At 47.9% G+C, this 13,482-nt stretch overlaps 1 protein-coding gene across 2 annotated transcripts in view; it reads right to left on the bottom strand.

Annotated features, from left to right (window-relative positions):
* Window positions 1–246: 246 nt before the first annotated feature.
* Window positions 247–13,482, bottom strand: part of ABITRAM (actin binding transcription modulator) — an 86,193-nt gene continuing 72,957 nt past the window's right edge. For both annotated transcript variants that reach the window (XM_063922920.1, XM_063922922.1), the window contains one exon: window positions 247–759. In XM_063922920.1, the coding sequence (XP_063778990.1) occupies window positions 625–759 (135 nt within the window). In that variant the 3' untranslated portion in view covers window positions 247–624. The remainder of the gene's footprint in view (window positions 760–13,482) is intronic.

The following is a 13,482-nucleotide window of genomic DNA, read 5'->3' as shown; positions in this document are numbered from 1 at the left end:
CAGAAAGAAGTCTATGGAACGGTACATCGGTTCTCTCCATACCATAGGAAATGCAAATGGCATGTGACGAGCTTTGCCATTCAGCCAACTACTAAACAGTTACACACAAAGCACAACAGATATGAAGGGCCCAAGATTTGTCCAGATTTTCAGTTTACACCCAAAGTAGAGCTCTATTTTCTTACCAAAGGAGTAATGTTTCTTCTTTTGACTTGAAAAGTTAATTCACCACAAATGTAAAGAAAATGGTTTTTATGATTTAATTATATACGCAGATTTATCTACTTTATTCTCTGCCTTGACATAAATGATACATAGGGAATGGCTAATGCATTTAACAATTGCTCATTATGAAAGTCTTGAAACAAATATAAATAAATAAAAAAACCTACAGTATACATATGGTTGTTATGAGCAAAATGTATAATTTAAAAAAACAAAAACAAATGTCCGTTTACAAAAAAATGGAGCCCTTAGGACAAATTCTGCTCTCATTTTCGTAATCAGCCCCACGAAAATACATAAAAATCAGTCATAATTATCTAAAATATTGTCAACAAGTGAATAGGTCTTTTTTCATTTAGAGGTAGATTTTAAAGACTACAGAGTTTGTTAAAAATTGCTTTATTTGTCACACACTGAAGATGTCCGTTTCAACAAAGTTTCTTCATATTGCGTCTGGGAAAGCAGACCCTCCGTCACAGTTTTGCTCTCTTCAAATTTTGGCAGCACAACTGCAATGTAACCTTCGGTGCATGGCTGGCATGAAAGAAAAAATAAAAAAGAAGCTTTTACTGATGCAGCAATAATTGATATATTCAAATTCTATATATCACCCATTCTCCTTTCTAAGGTGATCCCCATTATTGCACATATAGCACCCATAGTAATTAGGTTTAGCTGCATAAAGGATTGTGCGCCCTTGCTAAAATGATTATACCATGCCCGTCAGCAGAAACTGAATAGGTGTGAAAGGGTAAAAGAACTGAACACCACCCTACTCCCTCATATGAATGCTTATGATCAAAACCATAAAACAGGAACTGTTTAACATTACAGGTTTAGTCTCCCATATCCAAAAATTTGAGCGTAACTGAGATAGTGACACCTTTCCTCTCAGATATTGGACACTCAACCTATAATCTATGAGTGCAGAGCTGGTAAGGGTGGGGGGTGGGGGGAGGAGGAGAGATGCATGTCATACAAGGTTCTCACTTTTGGAAGCAGATTCAGGGTGAGACGTATCTGATATAAACAGCTGCTTTTATTCGATAATCTTGTCATCTTGATCAAATAGTATTGCCCTATACCCGAGGATACTGCAGAGAAATAACAGGTTTCCAAGCGCACCTAGCAAGTTGGCACTGAAAATAAAGAGCAGTCTCCTACCCATGCTGTATTTCTCTGGTGGTCTACCTGTACAAATTTCAGCCGTGGCTGAAAGTCACACTGCACTGATGGGGCAGTACGGATGGTGTAATGGTTAGCATTACTGCCTCACAGCGCTGAGGTCATGGGTTCGATTCCAACCATGGCTCTTACTGTGTGGCGTTTCTATATTCTCCCCATACTTGCGTGTTTCCTCCAGGTACTCCGGTTTCCTCCCACAATCCAAAAATATACTGGTAGATTAATTGGCTCCCTACATAATTAACCCTATCGTGAATATGTGCGTGTGTGTACACATGTGGTAGGGAATATAGATTGTAAGCTCCACAGGGGCAGAGACTGATGTGAATGGCCAATAATTCCCTTTAAAGCATTGCGGAATGTGTGTGCGCTATATAAATAACTGGTAATATAGCGTGCCTTATTTGCAGTGTCACAAGGTAGCTCTCTGCCCTAAGCTGCCCCCACTAGAAGGAGAGTGAGTGCAGACCGCCGCCCCACACATTTGCCCAGGCCACCCTGCACTGAAAGAGCTTTGCAGCCACCCCTCTCCTATCAGAAGCCCGCCAAACAGATGAGCGTGAGTTATGTAGGCTAGGCAGGGCAGGAGGGAACTGACATTGAAAAGAAACCAATCCCGAGTATGCCAGGGATTGATAATTATTCAATTCCAAGGATTGTAGAAATGGTAAGGGATTGGCCACCCTACCTTTAACAAATGTGTCCTTTTTTTTGTTGTCAATTTTAATGGAGTTAGTGCAGCCCCACAGTAATTTATGCAACTGCTAGTAGGTATACAACCTCTTGTGGTTTTTAAAAGTTTATACTAATGTAGGAAATGTATTATACAGTACTAGTTACCAGCCCGCCAAAATGACGAAACATATAATAGTAAAGTCAGGACCGGCGGCTGTGCACGCCCAAATAGAACAATTGAATTGCTTCCTCGGGCGCCATCTAGTGGCTGCCGACATGCAAAACACTTGAATTCCTCCCAAAGAATTGAGGAGTAGCGTTAAGTCTTTTATTACATAGGATGTGTTTATTTATTTTTCCGTATTCCTCTGACCAAGATTCAACGTGTGTAAAATGGCTATATAAAAAAAAAAGTATTCATCCCTTTAGGGCTTTTTTTCACATTTGTTTTGCTATTGCATTGAATCATGACAGATTTAATTGCAAATATATGTCATGTCAAGTGTTCCACCAAACACTTCTTTGCATCACTAATGTAACAAAAGTGCCCTGGATACTGGTGTTGGCATTGCATGCCGCTGCATTGTGCGACCTGGATGCTAACCTGTCTAAAAAGGCAATAGATGGTGGAGTGATGCACGTAAACTGACCCATGCTGCACAACAAATCCAAGAATCAGGAAAAAATAAGAATTTACTTACCGATAATTCTATTTCTCGTAGTCCGTAGTGGATGCTGGGAACTCCGTAAGGACCATGGGGAATAGTGGCTCCGCAGGAGACTGGGCACAAAAGTAAAAGCTTTAGGACTACCTGGTGTGCACTGGCTCCTCCCCCTATGACCCTCCTCCAAGCCTCAGTTAGGATACTGTGCCCGGACGAGCGTACACAATAAGGAAGGATTTTGAATCCCGGGTAAGACTCATACCAGCCACACCAATCACACCGTACAACCTGTGATCTGAACCCAGTTAACAGCATGATAACAGAGGAGCCTCTGAAAAGATGGCTCACAACAATAATAACCCGATTTTTGTAACAATAACTATGTACAAGTATTGCAGACAATCCGCACTTGGGATGGGCGCCCAGCATCCACTACGGACTACGAGAAATAGAATTATCGGTAAGTAAATTCTTATTTTCTCTGACGTCCTAGTGGATGCTGGGAACTCCGTAAGGACCATGGGGATTATACCAAAGCTCCCAAACGGGCGGGAGAGTGCGGATGACTCTGCAGCACTGAATGAGAGAACTCAAGGTCCTCCTCAGCCAGGGTATCAAATTTGTAGAATTTAGCAAACGTGTTTGCCCCTGACCAAGTAGCTGCTCGGCAAAGTTGTAAAGTCGAGACCCCTCGGGCAGCCGCCCAAGATGAGCCCACCTTCCTTGTGGAATGGGCTTTTACAGATTTTGGCTGTGGCAGGCCTGCCACAGAATGTGCAAGCTGAATTGTACTACAAATCCAACGAGCAATAGTTTGCTTAGAAGCAGGAGCACCCAGCTTGTTGGGTGCATACAGGATAAACAGCGAGTCAGATTTCCTGACTCCAGCCGTCCTGGAAACATATATTTTCAGGGCCCTGACTACGTCCAGCAACTTGGAGTCCTCCAAGTCCCTAGTAGCCGCAGGTACCACAATAGGATGGTTCAAGTGAAACGCTGAAACCACCTTAGGGAGAAATTGAGGACGAGTCCTCAATTCTGCCCTGTCCGTATGAAAAATTAGGTAAGGGCTTTTATAGGATAAAGCCGCCAATTTTGAGACACGCCTGGCTGAAGCCAGGGCTAACAGCATTGCCACTTTCCAAGTGAGATATTTTAAGTCCACAGTGGAGAGTGGTTCAAACCAATGTGATTTTAGGAACCCCAAAACTACATTGAGATCCCAAGGTGCCACTGGAGGCACAAAAGGAGGCTGTATATGCAGTACCCCCTTGACAAACGTCTGAACTTCAGGAACTGAAGCCAGTTCTTTCTGGAAGAAAATCGACAGGGCCGAAATTTGAACCTTAATGGACCCTAATTTTAGGCCCATAGACAGTCCTGTTTGCAGGAAATGCAGGAAACGACCCAGTTGAAATTCCTCTGTAGGGGCCTTCCTGGCCTCGCACCACGCAACATATTTACGCCAAATACAGTGATAATGCTGTACGGTTACATCCTTCCTGGCTTTGATCAGGGTAGGGATGACTTCATCCGGAATGCCTTTTTCCTTCAGGATCCGGCGTTCAACCGCCATGCCGTCAAACGCAGCCGCGGTAAGTCTTGGAACAGACAGGGTTCCTGCTGGAGCAGGTAGAGGCCACGGGTCCTCTGTGAGCATCTCTTGAAGTTCCGGGTACCAAGTCCTTCTTGGCCAATCCGGAGCCACGAGTATAGTCCTTACTCCTCTCCTTCTTATGATTCTCAGTACCTTGGGTATGAGAGGCAGAGGAGGGAACACATACACTGACTGGTACACCCACGGTGTTACCAGAGCGTCCACAGCTATTGCCCGAGGGTCCCTTGACCTGGCGCAATACCTGTCTAGTTTTTTGTTGAGGCGGGACGCCATCATGTCCACCTTTGGTTTTTCCCAACGGTTCACAATCATGTGGAAGACTTCTGGGTGAAGTCCCCACTCCCCCAGGTGGAGGTCGTGTCTGCTGAGGAAGTCTGCTTCCCAGTTGTCCACTCCCGGAATGAACACTGCTGACAGTGCTATCACATGATTTTCCGCCCAGCGGAGAATCCTTGCAACTTCTGTCATTGCCCTCCTGCTTCTCGTGCCGCCCTGTCTGTTTACGTGGGTGACTGCCGTGATGTTGTCTGACTGGATCAGCACCGGCTGACCTTGAAGCAGAGGTCTTGCTAGGCTTAGAGCATTGTAGATGGCCCTTAGCTCCAGGATATTTATGTGAAGTAATGTCTCCAGGCTTGACCACAAGCCCTGGAAATTTCTTCCCTGTGTGACTGCTCCCCAGCCTCTCAGGCTGGCATCCGTGGTCACCAGGACCCAGTCCTGAATGCCGAATCTGCGGCCCTCTAGAAGATGAGCACTCTGCAACCACCACAGGAGAGACACCCTTGTCCTTGGTGACAAGATTATCCGCTGATGCATCTGAAGATGCGACCCGGACCATTTGTCTAGCAGATCCCACTGGAAGGTTCTTGCGTGGAATCTGCCGAATGGGATTGCTTCGTAAGAAGCCACCATCTTTCCCAGGACCCTTGTGCATTGATGCACTGAGACTTGGCCTGGTTTTAGGAGATTTCTGACTAGTTCGGATAACTCCCTGGCTTTCTCCTCCGGGAGAAACACCTTTTTCTGGACTGTGTCCAGGATCATCCCTAGGAATAGAAGTCGTGTCGTCGGGATCAGCTGTGATTTTGGAATATTGAGAATCCAACCGTGCTGGCGCAGCACTATCTGAGATAGTGCTACCCCGACTTCCAACTGTTCCCTGGATCTTGCCCTTATCAGGAGACCGTCCAAGTAAGGGATAACTAAAACTCCCTTCCTTCGAAGGAGTATCATCATTTCGGCCATTACCTTGGTAAAGACCCTGGGTGCCGTGGACAATCCAAACGGCAGCGTCTGAAACTGATAGTGACAGTTCTGTACCACAAACCTTAGGTACCCTTGGTGAGAAGGGTAAATTGGGACATGTAGGTAAGCATCTTTGATGTCCAGAGACACCATATAGTCCCCTTCTTCCAGGTTTGCAATCACTGCTCTGAGTGACTCCATCTTGAATTTGAACCTTTGTATGTAAGTGTTCAAGGATTTTAGGTTTAAAATTGGTCTCACCGAGCCGTCCGGCTTCGGTACCACAAATAGTGTGGAATAGTACCCCTTTCCCTGTTGTAGGAGGGGTACCTTGATTATCACCTGCTGGGAATACAGCTTGTGAATGGCTTCCAATACTGCCTCCCTGTCTGAGGGAGACGTCGGTAAAGCAGACTTTAGAAAACGGCGAGGGGGAGACGTCTCGAATTCCAATTTGTACCCCTGAGATACCACTTGAAGGATCCAGGGGTCCACTTGCGAGTGGGCCCACTGCGCACTGAACTTCTTGAGACGGGCCCCCACCGTGCCTGAGTCCGCTTGTACAGCCCCAGCGTCATGCTGAGGACTTTGCGGAGGCGGGAGAGGGCTTTTGTTCCTGGGAACTGGCTGTTTGTTGCAGCCTTTTCCCTCTCCCTCTGCCACGGGGCAGAAATGAGGCGCCTTTTGCCCGCTTGCCCTTATGGGGCCGAAAGGACTGCGCCTGAAAATACGGCGTCTTCTTAGGTTGAGAAGCTACCTGGGGTAAAAATGTGGATTTTCCAGCAGTTGCCGTGGCTACCAGGTCTGATAGACCTACCCCCAATAACTCCTCCCCCTTATAAGGCAATACTTCCATGTGCCTTTTAGAATCCGCATCGCCTGACCACTGCCGCGTCCATAAACCTCTTCTTGCAGAAATGGACAGCGCGCTAACTCTTGATGCCAGTCGGCAAATATCCCTCTGTGCATCACGCATATATAGAAATGCATCCTTCAAATGCTCTATAGTCAGTAATATACTGTCCCTATCTAGGGTATCAATATTTTCAGTCAGGGAATCCGACCACGCCAGGCCCGCACTGCACATCCAGGCTGAGGCGATTGCTGGTCGCAGTATAACACCCGTGTGAGAGTATATACATTTTAGGATATTCTCCAGCTTTCTATCGGCAGGTTCCTTTAGGGCGGCCGTATCAGGAGAGGGTAGTGCTACCTGTTTAGACAAGCGTGTGAGCGCTTTATCCACCCTAGGGGGTGTTTCCCAACGTGCCCTATCCTCTGGCGGGAAAGTGTACGATGCCAATAACCTTTTAGGAATTATCAGTTTTTTATCGGGGGAAACCCATGCCTCATCACACACTTCATTTAATTCCTCGGATACAGGAAAAACTACAGGCAGTTTTTTCTCACCAAACATAATACCCTTTTTAGTGGTACTTGTATTATCAGAGATATGCAATACATTTTTCATTGCTTCAATCATGTAACGTGTGGCCCTAGTGGAAGTCACGTATGTCTCCTCATCATCGACACTGGAGTCAGTATCCGTGTCTGCCATTTGAGGTAACGGGCGTTTTAAAGCCCCTGATGGCGTTTGAGACCCCTGGACAGGCACAAGCTGAGTAGCCGGCTGTCTCATGTCGTCAACTGTCTGTCGTAAAGAGCTGACACTGTCACGCAATTCCTTCCATAAGCTCATCCACTCAGGTGTCGACTCCCTAGGGGGTGACAACTGTATAATAGGCAATTGCTCCGCCTCCATCTCATTTTCCTCCTCAAACATGTCGACACAATCGTACCGACACACCGCACACACACAGGGAATGCTCTGATAGAGGACAGGACCCCACTAGCCCTTTGGGGAGACAGAGGGAGAGTATGCCAGCACACACCAGAGCGCTATATATATACAGGAATACTACTATAAAATGTGCTTTTCCCTTTATAGCTGCTGTTAGTATCAAAACTGCGCCAAATTAGTGCCCCCCCTCTCTTTTTTACCCTTTTCTGTAGTGCAGGACTGCAGGGGAGAGTCAGGGAGACGTCCTTCCAGCGGAGCTGTGATGGAAAATGGCGCCCGTGTGCTGAGGAGATAGGCTCCGCCCCCTTCTCGGCGGCCTTTTCTCCCGCTTTTTTGGTGAGTTCTGGCAGGGGTTAAAATACATCCATATAGCCCTGGGGGTTATATGTGGTGTATTTATGCCAGCCAAGGTGTTTTACATTGCTGCTCAGGGCGCCCCCCCCTAGCGCCCTGCACCCTCAGTGACCGGAGTGTGAAGTGTGCCTGAGTAACAATGGCGCACAGCTGCAGTGCTGTGCGCTACCTTGTTGAAGACTGATGTCTTCTGCCGCCGATTTTTCCGGACCTCTTCTTGCTTCTGGCTCTGTAAGGGGGCCGGCGGCGCGGCTCTGGGACCGAGCTCCGAGGCTGGGCCTGTGTTCGGTCCCTCTGGAGCTAATGGTGTCCAGTAGCCTAAGAAGCCCAATCCACTCTGCACTCAGGTGAGTTCGCTTCTTCTCCCATTAGTCCCTCGATGCAGTGAGCCTGTTGCCAGCAGGTCTCACTGAAAATAAAAAACCTAAACTTAAACTTTCACTAAGAAGCTCAGGAGAGCCCCTAGTGTGCACCCTTCTCGGCCGGGCACAAAAATCTAACTGAGGCTTGGAGGAGGGTCATAGGGGGAGGAGCCAGTGCACACCAGGTAGTCCTAAAGCTTTTACTTTTGTGCCCAGTCTCCTGCGGAGCCGCTATTCCCCATGGTCCTTACGGAGTTCCCAGCATCCACTAGGACGTCAGAGAAACATAGGAAAGTCCAGGAACCGTTTTCTGAGGCGGCACATCTAACCCACACCAGGAATCTTACCCATATAGTACAGAAAGGATAGATGTATGAAGACACATCTGTACCCTGTGTCGAAGTCGAAAATATTATAGCCACACTCATCACGTACAAACACCACACAGATGGCCTCCGTGCTTGTTCTGCCGTGCGTGCACATACTCGCAAGCTACGTATAATCGCTCATGCGGTCTTGCGTGTTAGCGCGTGGTATGAGTCATTCCGGTAGCATATGCATTCGCATGGAAAAGCCACAAAGACATATCTCATATTTAATCCACATAGTGCATCATTTACACATATCCCACATGCACCACACCAGCGAGTTACATTTGCTTTAAAGGTATAACAACGGAGGGATTCGACTTTACAGGATATGAGGGGACAGAATTAGGTTAGGAGGTGGTGTTTGGAATCCAGCTGTACAGTATTTTAAGAGCAATATTAAACATATGTATCCATTGATTGTAGCCTTTTCTCTTATATGATTGTATTTCTTGTTGTACCCCTTTTCTAGTAAATAACTTGGTGGGTTGGACCCCAACATTGCATATACAAATATACAATTTGTGTCGCATTCAGTTTCCTGTTAGGGGTTATAGAGTGTATTCCGCCACACGTGTAGCTACTCTGTGCTAACAGCGTAACGGCGTGCGCACGCAACGTGTACGCATTGGATAGGGGTTATACACACACGCTTAACGGTCACAGCGGCCTGAACATGTGAGTCTTAAAAGTACTGCTCTTTTTCCTTACAGTTAATCAGACTTAATACCTGTAATACAGATAAGGGTACTTAAAGAAATAACTGGAGAATATATGGAACCGCAAATCTGTCTAGACTCTAGAACAATCCGTGTTCCAACTGAGTGTCTGTGCGAGAAGGGTTGTAGTGAGGCTAGCTGCAACGCTAAAGCAGTTGCAGGCTTCTGTGTGAGAATAAAAGTAAAATGTGCATGAGACAAACTGGCACATATGCTTCATATGCCTGGTATTTTAAATCCAATAAATACTGTAAAAACCAGGAATGGTCAGTGGTGATTTTATTCAAAGCAAATAGGACAACTACACACACACACACACACACACACACACACACACACACACAGGGATTACGCTGACATGGGGCAGAAAAGTGGCCTGTCAACAATAAGTTTTCAGCGGTCCAATACAAGTTAGACAATGAAAGTAGAGTATGGTATTGATTAAGAGTTGCTGCAAATATATCAGTGTATACATTACCTTTATTGTGCATGTAAAGCTTTAGAAGGTGCACCAACATGACTGACACAAAGGGGCTGTTTTATAGGTTGACGCACTGCCAATGTCGCATGACATGGAGCTATTTTTTGCTATTGCACATGACTAAGTCGCACAGCACATGCATTAATAACGAGTTTTATGGTAAGAACTTACCTTTGTTAAAACTTTCTGCGAGGTACACTGGGCTCCACAAGGATAGACATTGGGGTGTAGAGTAGGATCTTGATCCGAGGCACCAACCGGCTCAAAAGCTTTGACTGTTCCCAAGATGCATAGCGCCGCCTCCTCTATAACCCCGCCTCCCTGCACAGGAGCTTAGTTTTTAGTTAACCAGCCCAATGCAGTAGCAGGAAAAGAGACGACAACAGTTAGTAGCCACAAACACCACATTCTCACGACAGAAGAAGTGTCAGCGGCTAATGCCATACCAACCCAAAGAAGCTAAGTGCATCAGGGTGGGCGCCTTGTGGAGCCCAGTGTACCTCGCAGAAAGAGATTTAACAAAGGTAAGTTCTTACCATAAAACTCTTTCTGCTGCGGGGTACACTGGGCTCCACAAGTATAGACATTGGGGATGTCCTAAAGCAGTTCCTTATGGGAGGGGACGCACTGTAGCGGGCACAAGAACCCGGCGTCCAAAGGAAGCATCCTGGGAAGCGGCAGTATCGAAGGCATAGAACCTAATGAACGTGTTCACTTAGGACCACGTAGCCGCCTTGCACAATTGTTCAAGGGTCGCACCACGGCGGGCCGCCCAAGAAGGTCCAACAGACAGAGTAGAATGGGCCGTAATGTGAGGAGCTGACAGACCAGCCCTCACATAAGCATGTGCAATCACCATTCTAATCCATCTGGCCAAAGTCTGCTTGTGAGCAGGCCAGCCCCGTTTGTGAAACCCAAACAGAACAAAGAGAATCAGATTTCCTAATAGAAGCAGTTCTCTTCACATAGATACGGAGAGCCTGTACCACATCCAAAGACCGCTCTTTGGGAGACAGATCAGGAGAAACAAGTGCCGGAACCACAATCTCCTGATTAAGGTGGAACGAAGAAACCACCTTAGGCAAATAACCGGGACGAGTCCTAAGAACCGCCCGGTCACAGTGATATATCAGATATGGGGAACTACAAGACAAGGCACCCAAATCCGACACTCTTCTAGCTGAGGAAATAGCCAGCAGAAACACCACCTTAAGGGAAATCCACTTAAGATCAGCTGACCCAAGAGGTTCAAACGGAGACTCTTGTAATGCCTCCAAAACCACCGACAAGTCCCAAGGAGCCACAGGCGGGACATAGGGAGGTTGGATACGCAACATACCCTGAGTAAAGGGTATGCACATCAGGTAAGGTCGCAATTTTTCTCTGAAACCACACTGACAAGTCAGAAATTTGAACCTTGAGGGAGGCCAGACGCAGGCCTAAGTCCAGGCCCTGCTGAAGAAAAGCAAACAACTTGGCTGTACTAAACTTGAAAGCGTCATAATTGTTAGATGCGCACCAAACAAAGTAAGAATGCCAGATCCTATGGTAAATCCGAGCAGAAGCCGGTATCCGGGCCCGCAACATAGTTTGAATGACCGCCTCAGAAAACCCTTTAGCCCTCAAGACGGAAGCTTCAAGAGCCACGTCGTTAAAGACAGCTGGGCTAGGTCCTGGTAGACACAGGGGCCCTGAACGAGGAGGTCTGGGCATTGTGGAAGTAGGATTGGACGCTCTGACGATAGGCCCTGCAGGTCTGAGAACCAATGCCGTCTGGGCCACGCTGGAGCTATGAGAAGCAGGATTCCTCTTTCCTGCTTGAACTTCCGAATTACCCTGGGCAGGAGTGACACCGGAGGGAACACGTACGGCAGCCGAAACCTCCACGGCACCGCCAGCGCATCCACGAATGCTGCTTGAGGATCCCTTGTCCTTGCTCCGAAGACCGGAACCATGTGATTGTGTCGAGACACCATCAGATCCACGTCTGGAAGGCCCCACCTTTCCACTAGGAGTTGAAACACTTCTGGATGGAGGCCCCACTCTCCGACCTGTACGTCCTGACGACTGAGAAAGTCCACTTCCCAATTCAGGACTCCCGGAATGAATATTGCCGATATGACCGGTAGATGGCGTTCCGCCCACTGCAGAATCCGTGAGACTTCCTTCATTGCCAAATGGCTTTGAGTGCCGCCTTGATGATTTATGTAAGCCACTGTGGTGGCGTTGTCCGACTGTACTTGAACAGGACGGTTCTGAATTAAATGCTGGGCCAGGTTCAACAAGTTGAAGACCGCCCGCAATTCCAGAATGTTGATCGAGACGAGAGACTCCTCCTTGGAGGGAGTGTTGCTCCAGCATCGCGCCCCAACCCCTTAGACTGGCATCTGTCGTCAACAGGACCCAGTCGGATATCCAGAAAGGACAGCCCCTGCACAATCGTTGGTCCTGGAGCCACCAGTGCAGCGACACGGACCTCCGGAGTCAATGAGATCATGTGAGACCTGATCCGGTGAGGCAGGCCGTGCCACTTGGCCAGAATCAGCCTCTGGAGGGGGCGAGAATGGAATTGAGAATACTCCACCATGTCGAATGCTGACACCATGAGGCCCAGCACCTGTATCGACACTTGCGGACGAGAAAGGAAGCAACGAATCCTGTCCTGAAGTTTCAGGACTTTCTCCAAAGACAAGAACCACCGCTGGTTGTGAGTGTCCAATAGCGCTCCCAGGTGCGCCATGCTCTGAGCAGGGACCAGGGAGGATTTCTTCCAGTTGATGAGCCACCCGTGGGCTTGCAGAAACCGGACAGTCATATCCAGACGACGCAGGAGAAGTTCTGGGGAATTTGCCAGGATCAACAAGTCGTCCAGATACGGTAGGGTCCTGACCCCTTGACGGCGGAGTACCACCGTCATAACTTTGGTGAAGACTCGCGGAGCCGTAGTTAAACCAAAAGGTAACGCCCGAAACTGGTAATGGAGGTTGCCAATCGCAAACCTCAGGTATTGCTGATGCGACACTGCTATAGGAATATGCAGGTAAGCATCCTGTATGTCCAGGGAGACCATATAATCCCCAGGTTCCAAGGCCAGAACTATAGAGCGAAGGGTTTCCATACGGAACTTGGAGACTTTCACAAACTTGTTCAATGCCTTGAGGTTGAGAATGGGCCGGGAGGACTCATTCGGTTTCAGGACTAGAAACAGCGGAGAATAGTACCCCCGGCATCTCTGAGCAAGAGGCACCTGTACTACCACTTCCGTGTCCAGGAGGGTCTGTACCACCGAATGTAAAGTTTTTGCCTTTGTCTGGTCCAAAGGGACGTCTGTTAGGCAAAATCGATGAGGGGGACGGTTTTTGAAGGCTATGGCGTAACCTCGAGTGACGACTTCCCGTACCCAGGAATCTGAAGTGGTCTTCAACCATTCCTGGGTATACCCTAGAAGCCGACCCCCCACCCTGGGATCCCCCAGGGGGACGCCCGCCCCGTCATGCGGCAGGCTTATCGGTCTTGGAAGCTGGCTGACAAGCAGCCCAGGCTCTTTTGGGCTTTGGCTTACCAGGTTTGGAAATGCGGGCCTGCTTGTGGTACGCCTGACCTTTTGCTTTACCTGAAGGACGGAAGGGACGAAAGGAAGTACTTTTAGCCTTCGACACAGAAGGAGCGGTACTTGGCAGACAGGCAGTTTTGGCAGTAGCCAAGTCAGCCACTATCTTATTTAAGTCCTCCCCAAACAGATTATCTCCCTTGAAAGGGAGTACCTCCAGGGTTTTTCTAG

This window comes from Pseudophryne corroboree, chromosome 5 (genome assembly GCF_028390025.1).
Source record: "Pseudophryne corroboree isolate aPseCor3 chromosome 5, aPseCor3.hap2, whole genome shotgun sequence".
NCBI lineage: Eukaryota > Metazoa > Chordata > Amphibia > Anura > Myobatrachidae > Pseudophryne > Pseudophryne corroboree.
Note: the sequence above shows the minus strand (reverse complement) of the source record. Positions and strands in the feature narration are given on the sequence as shown.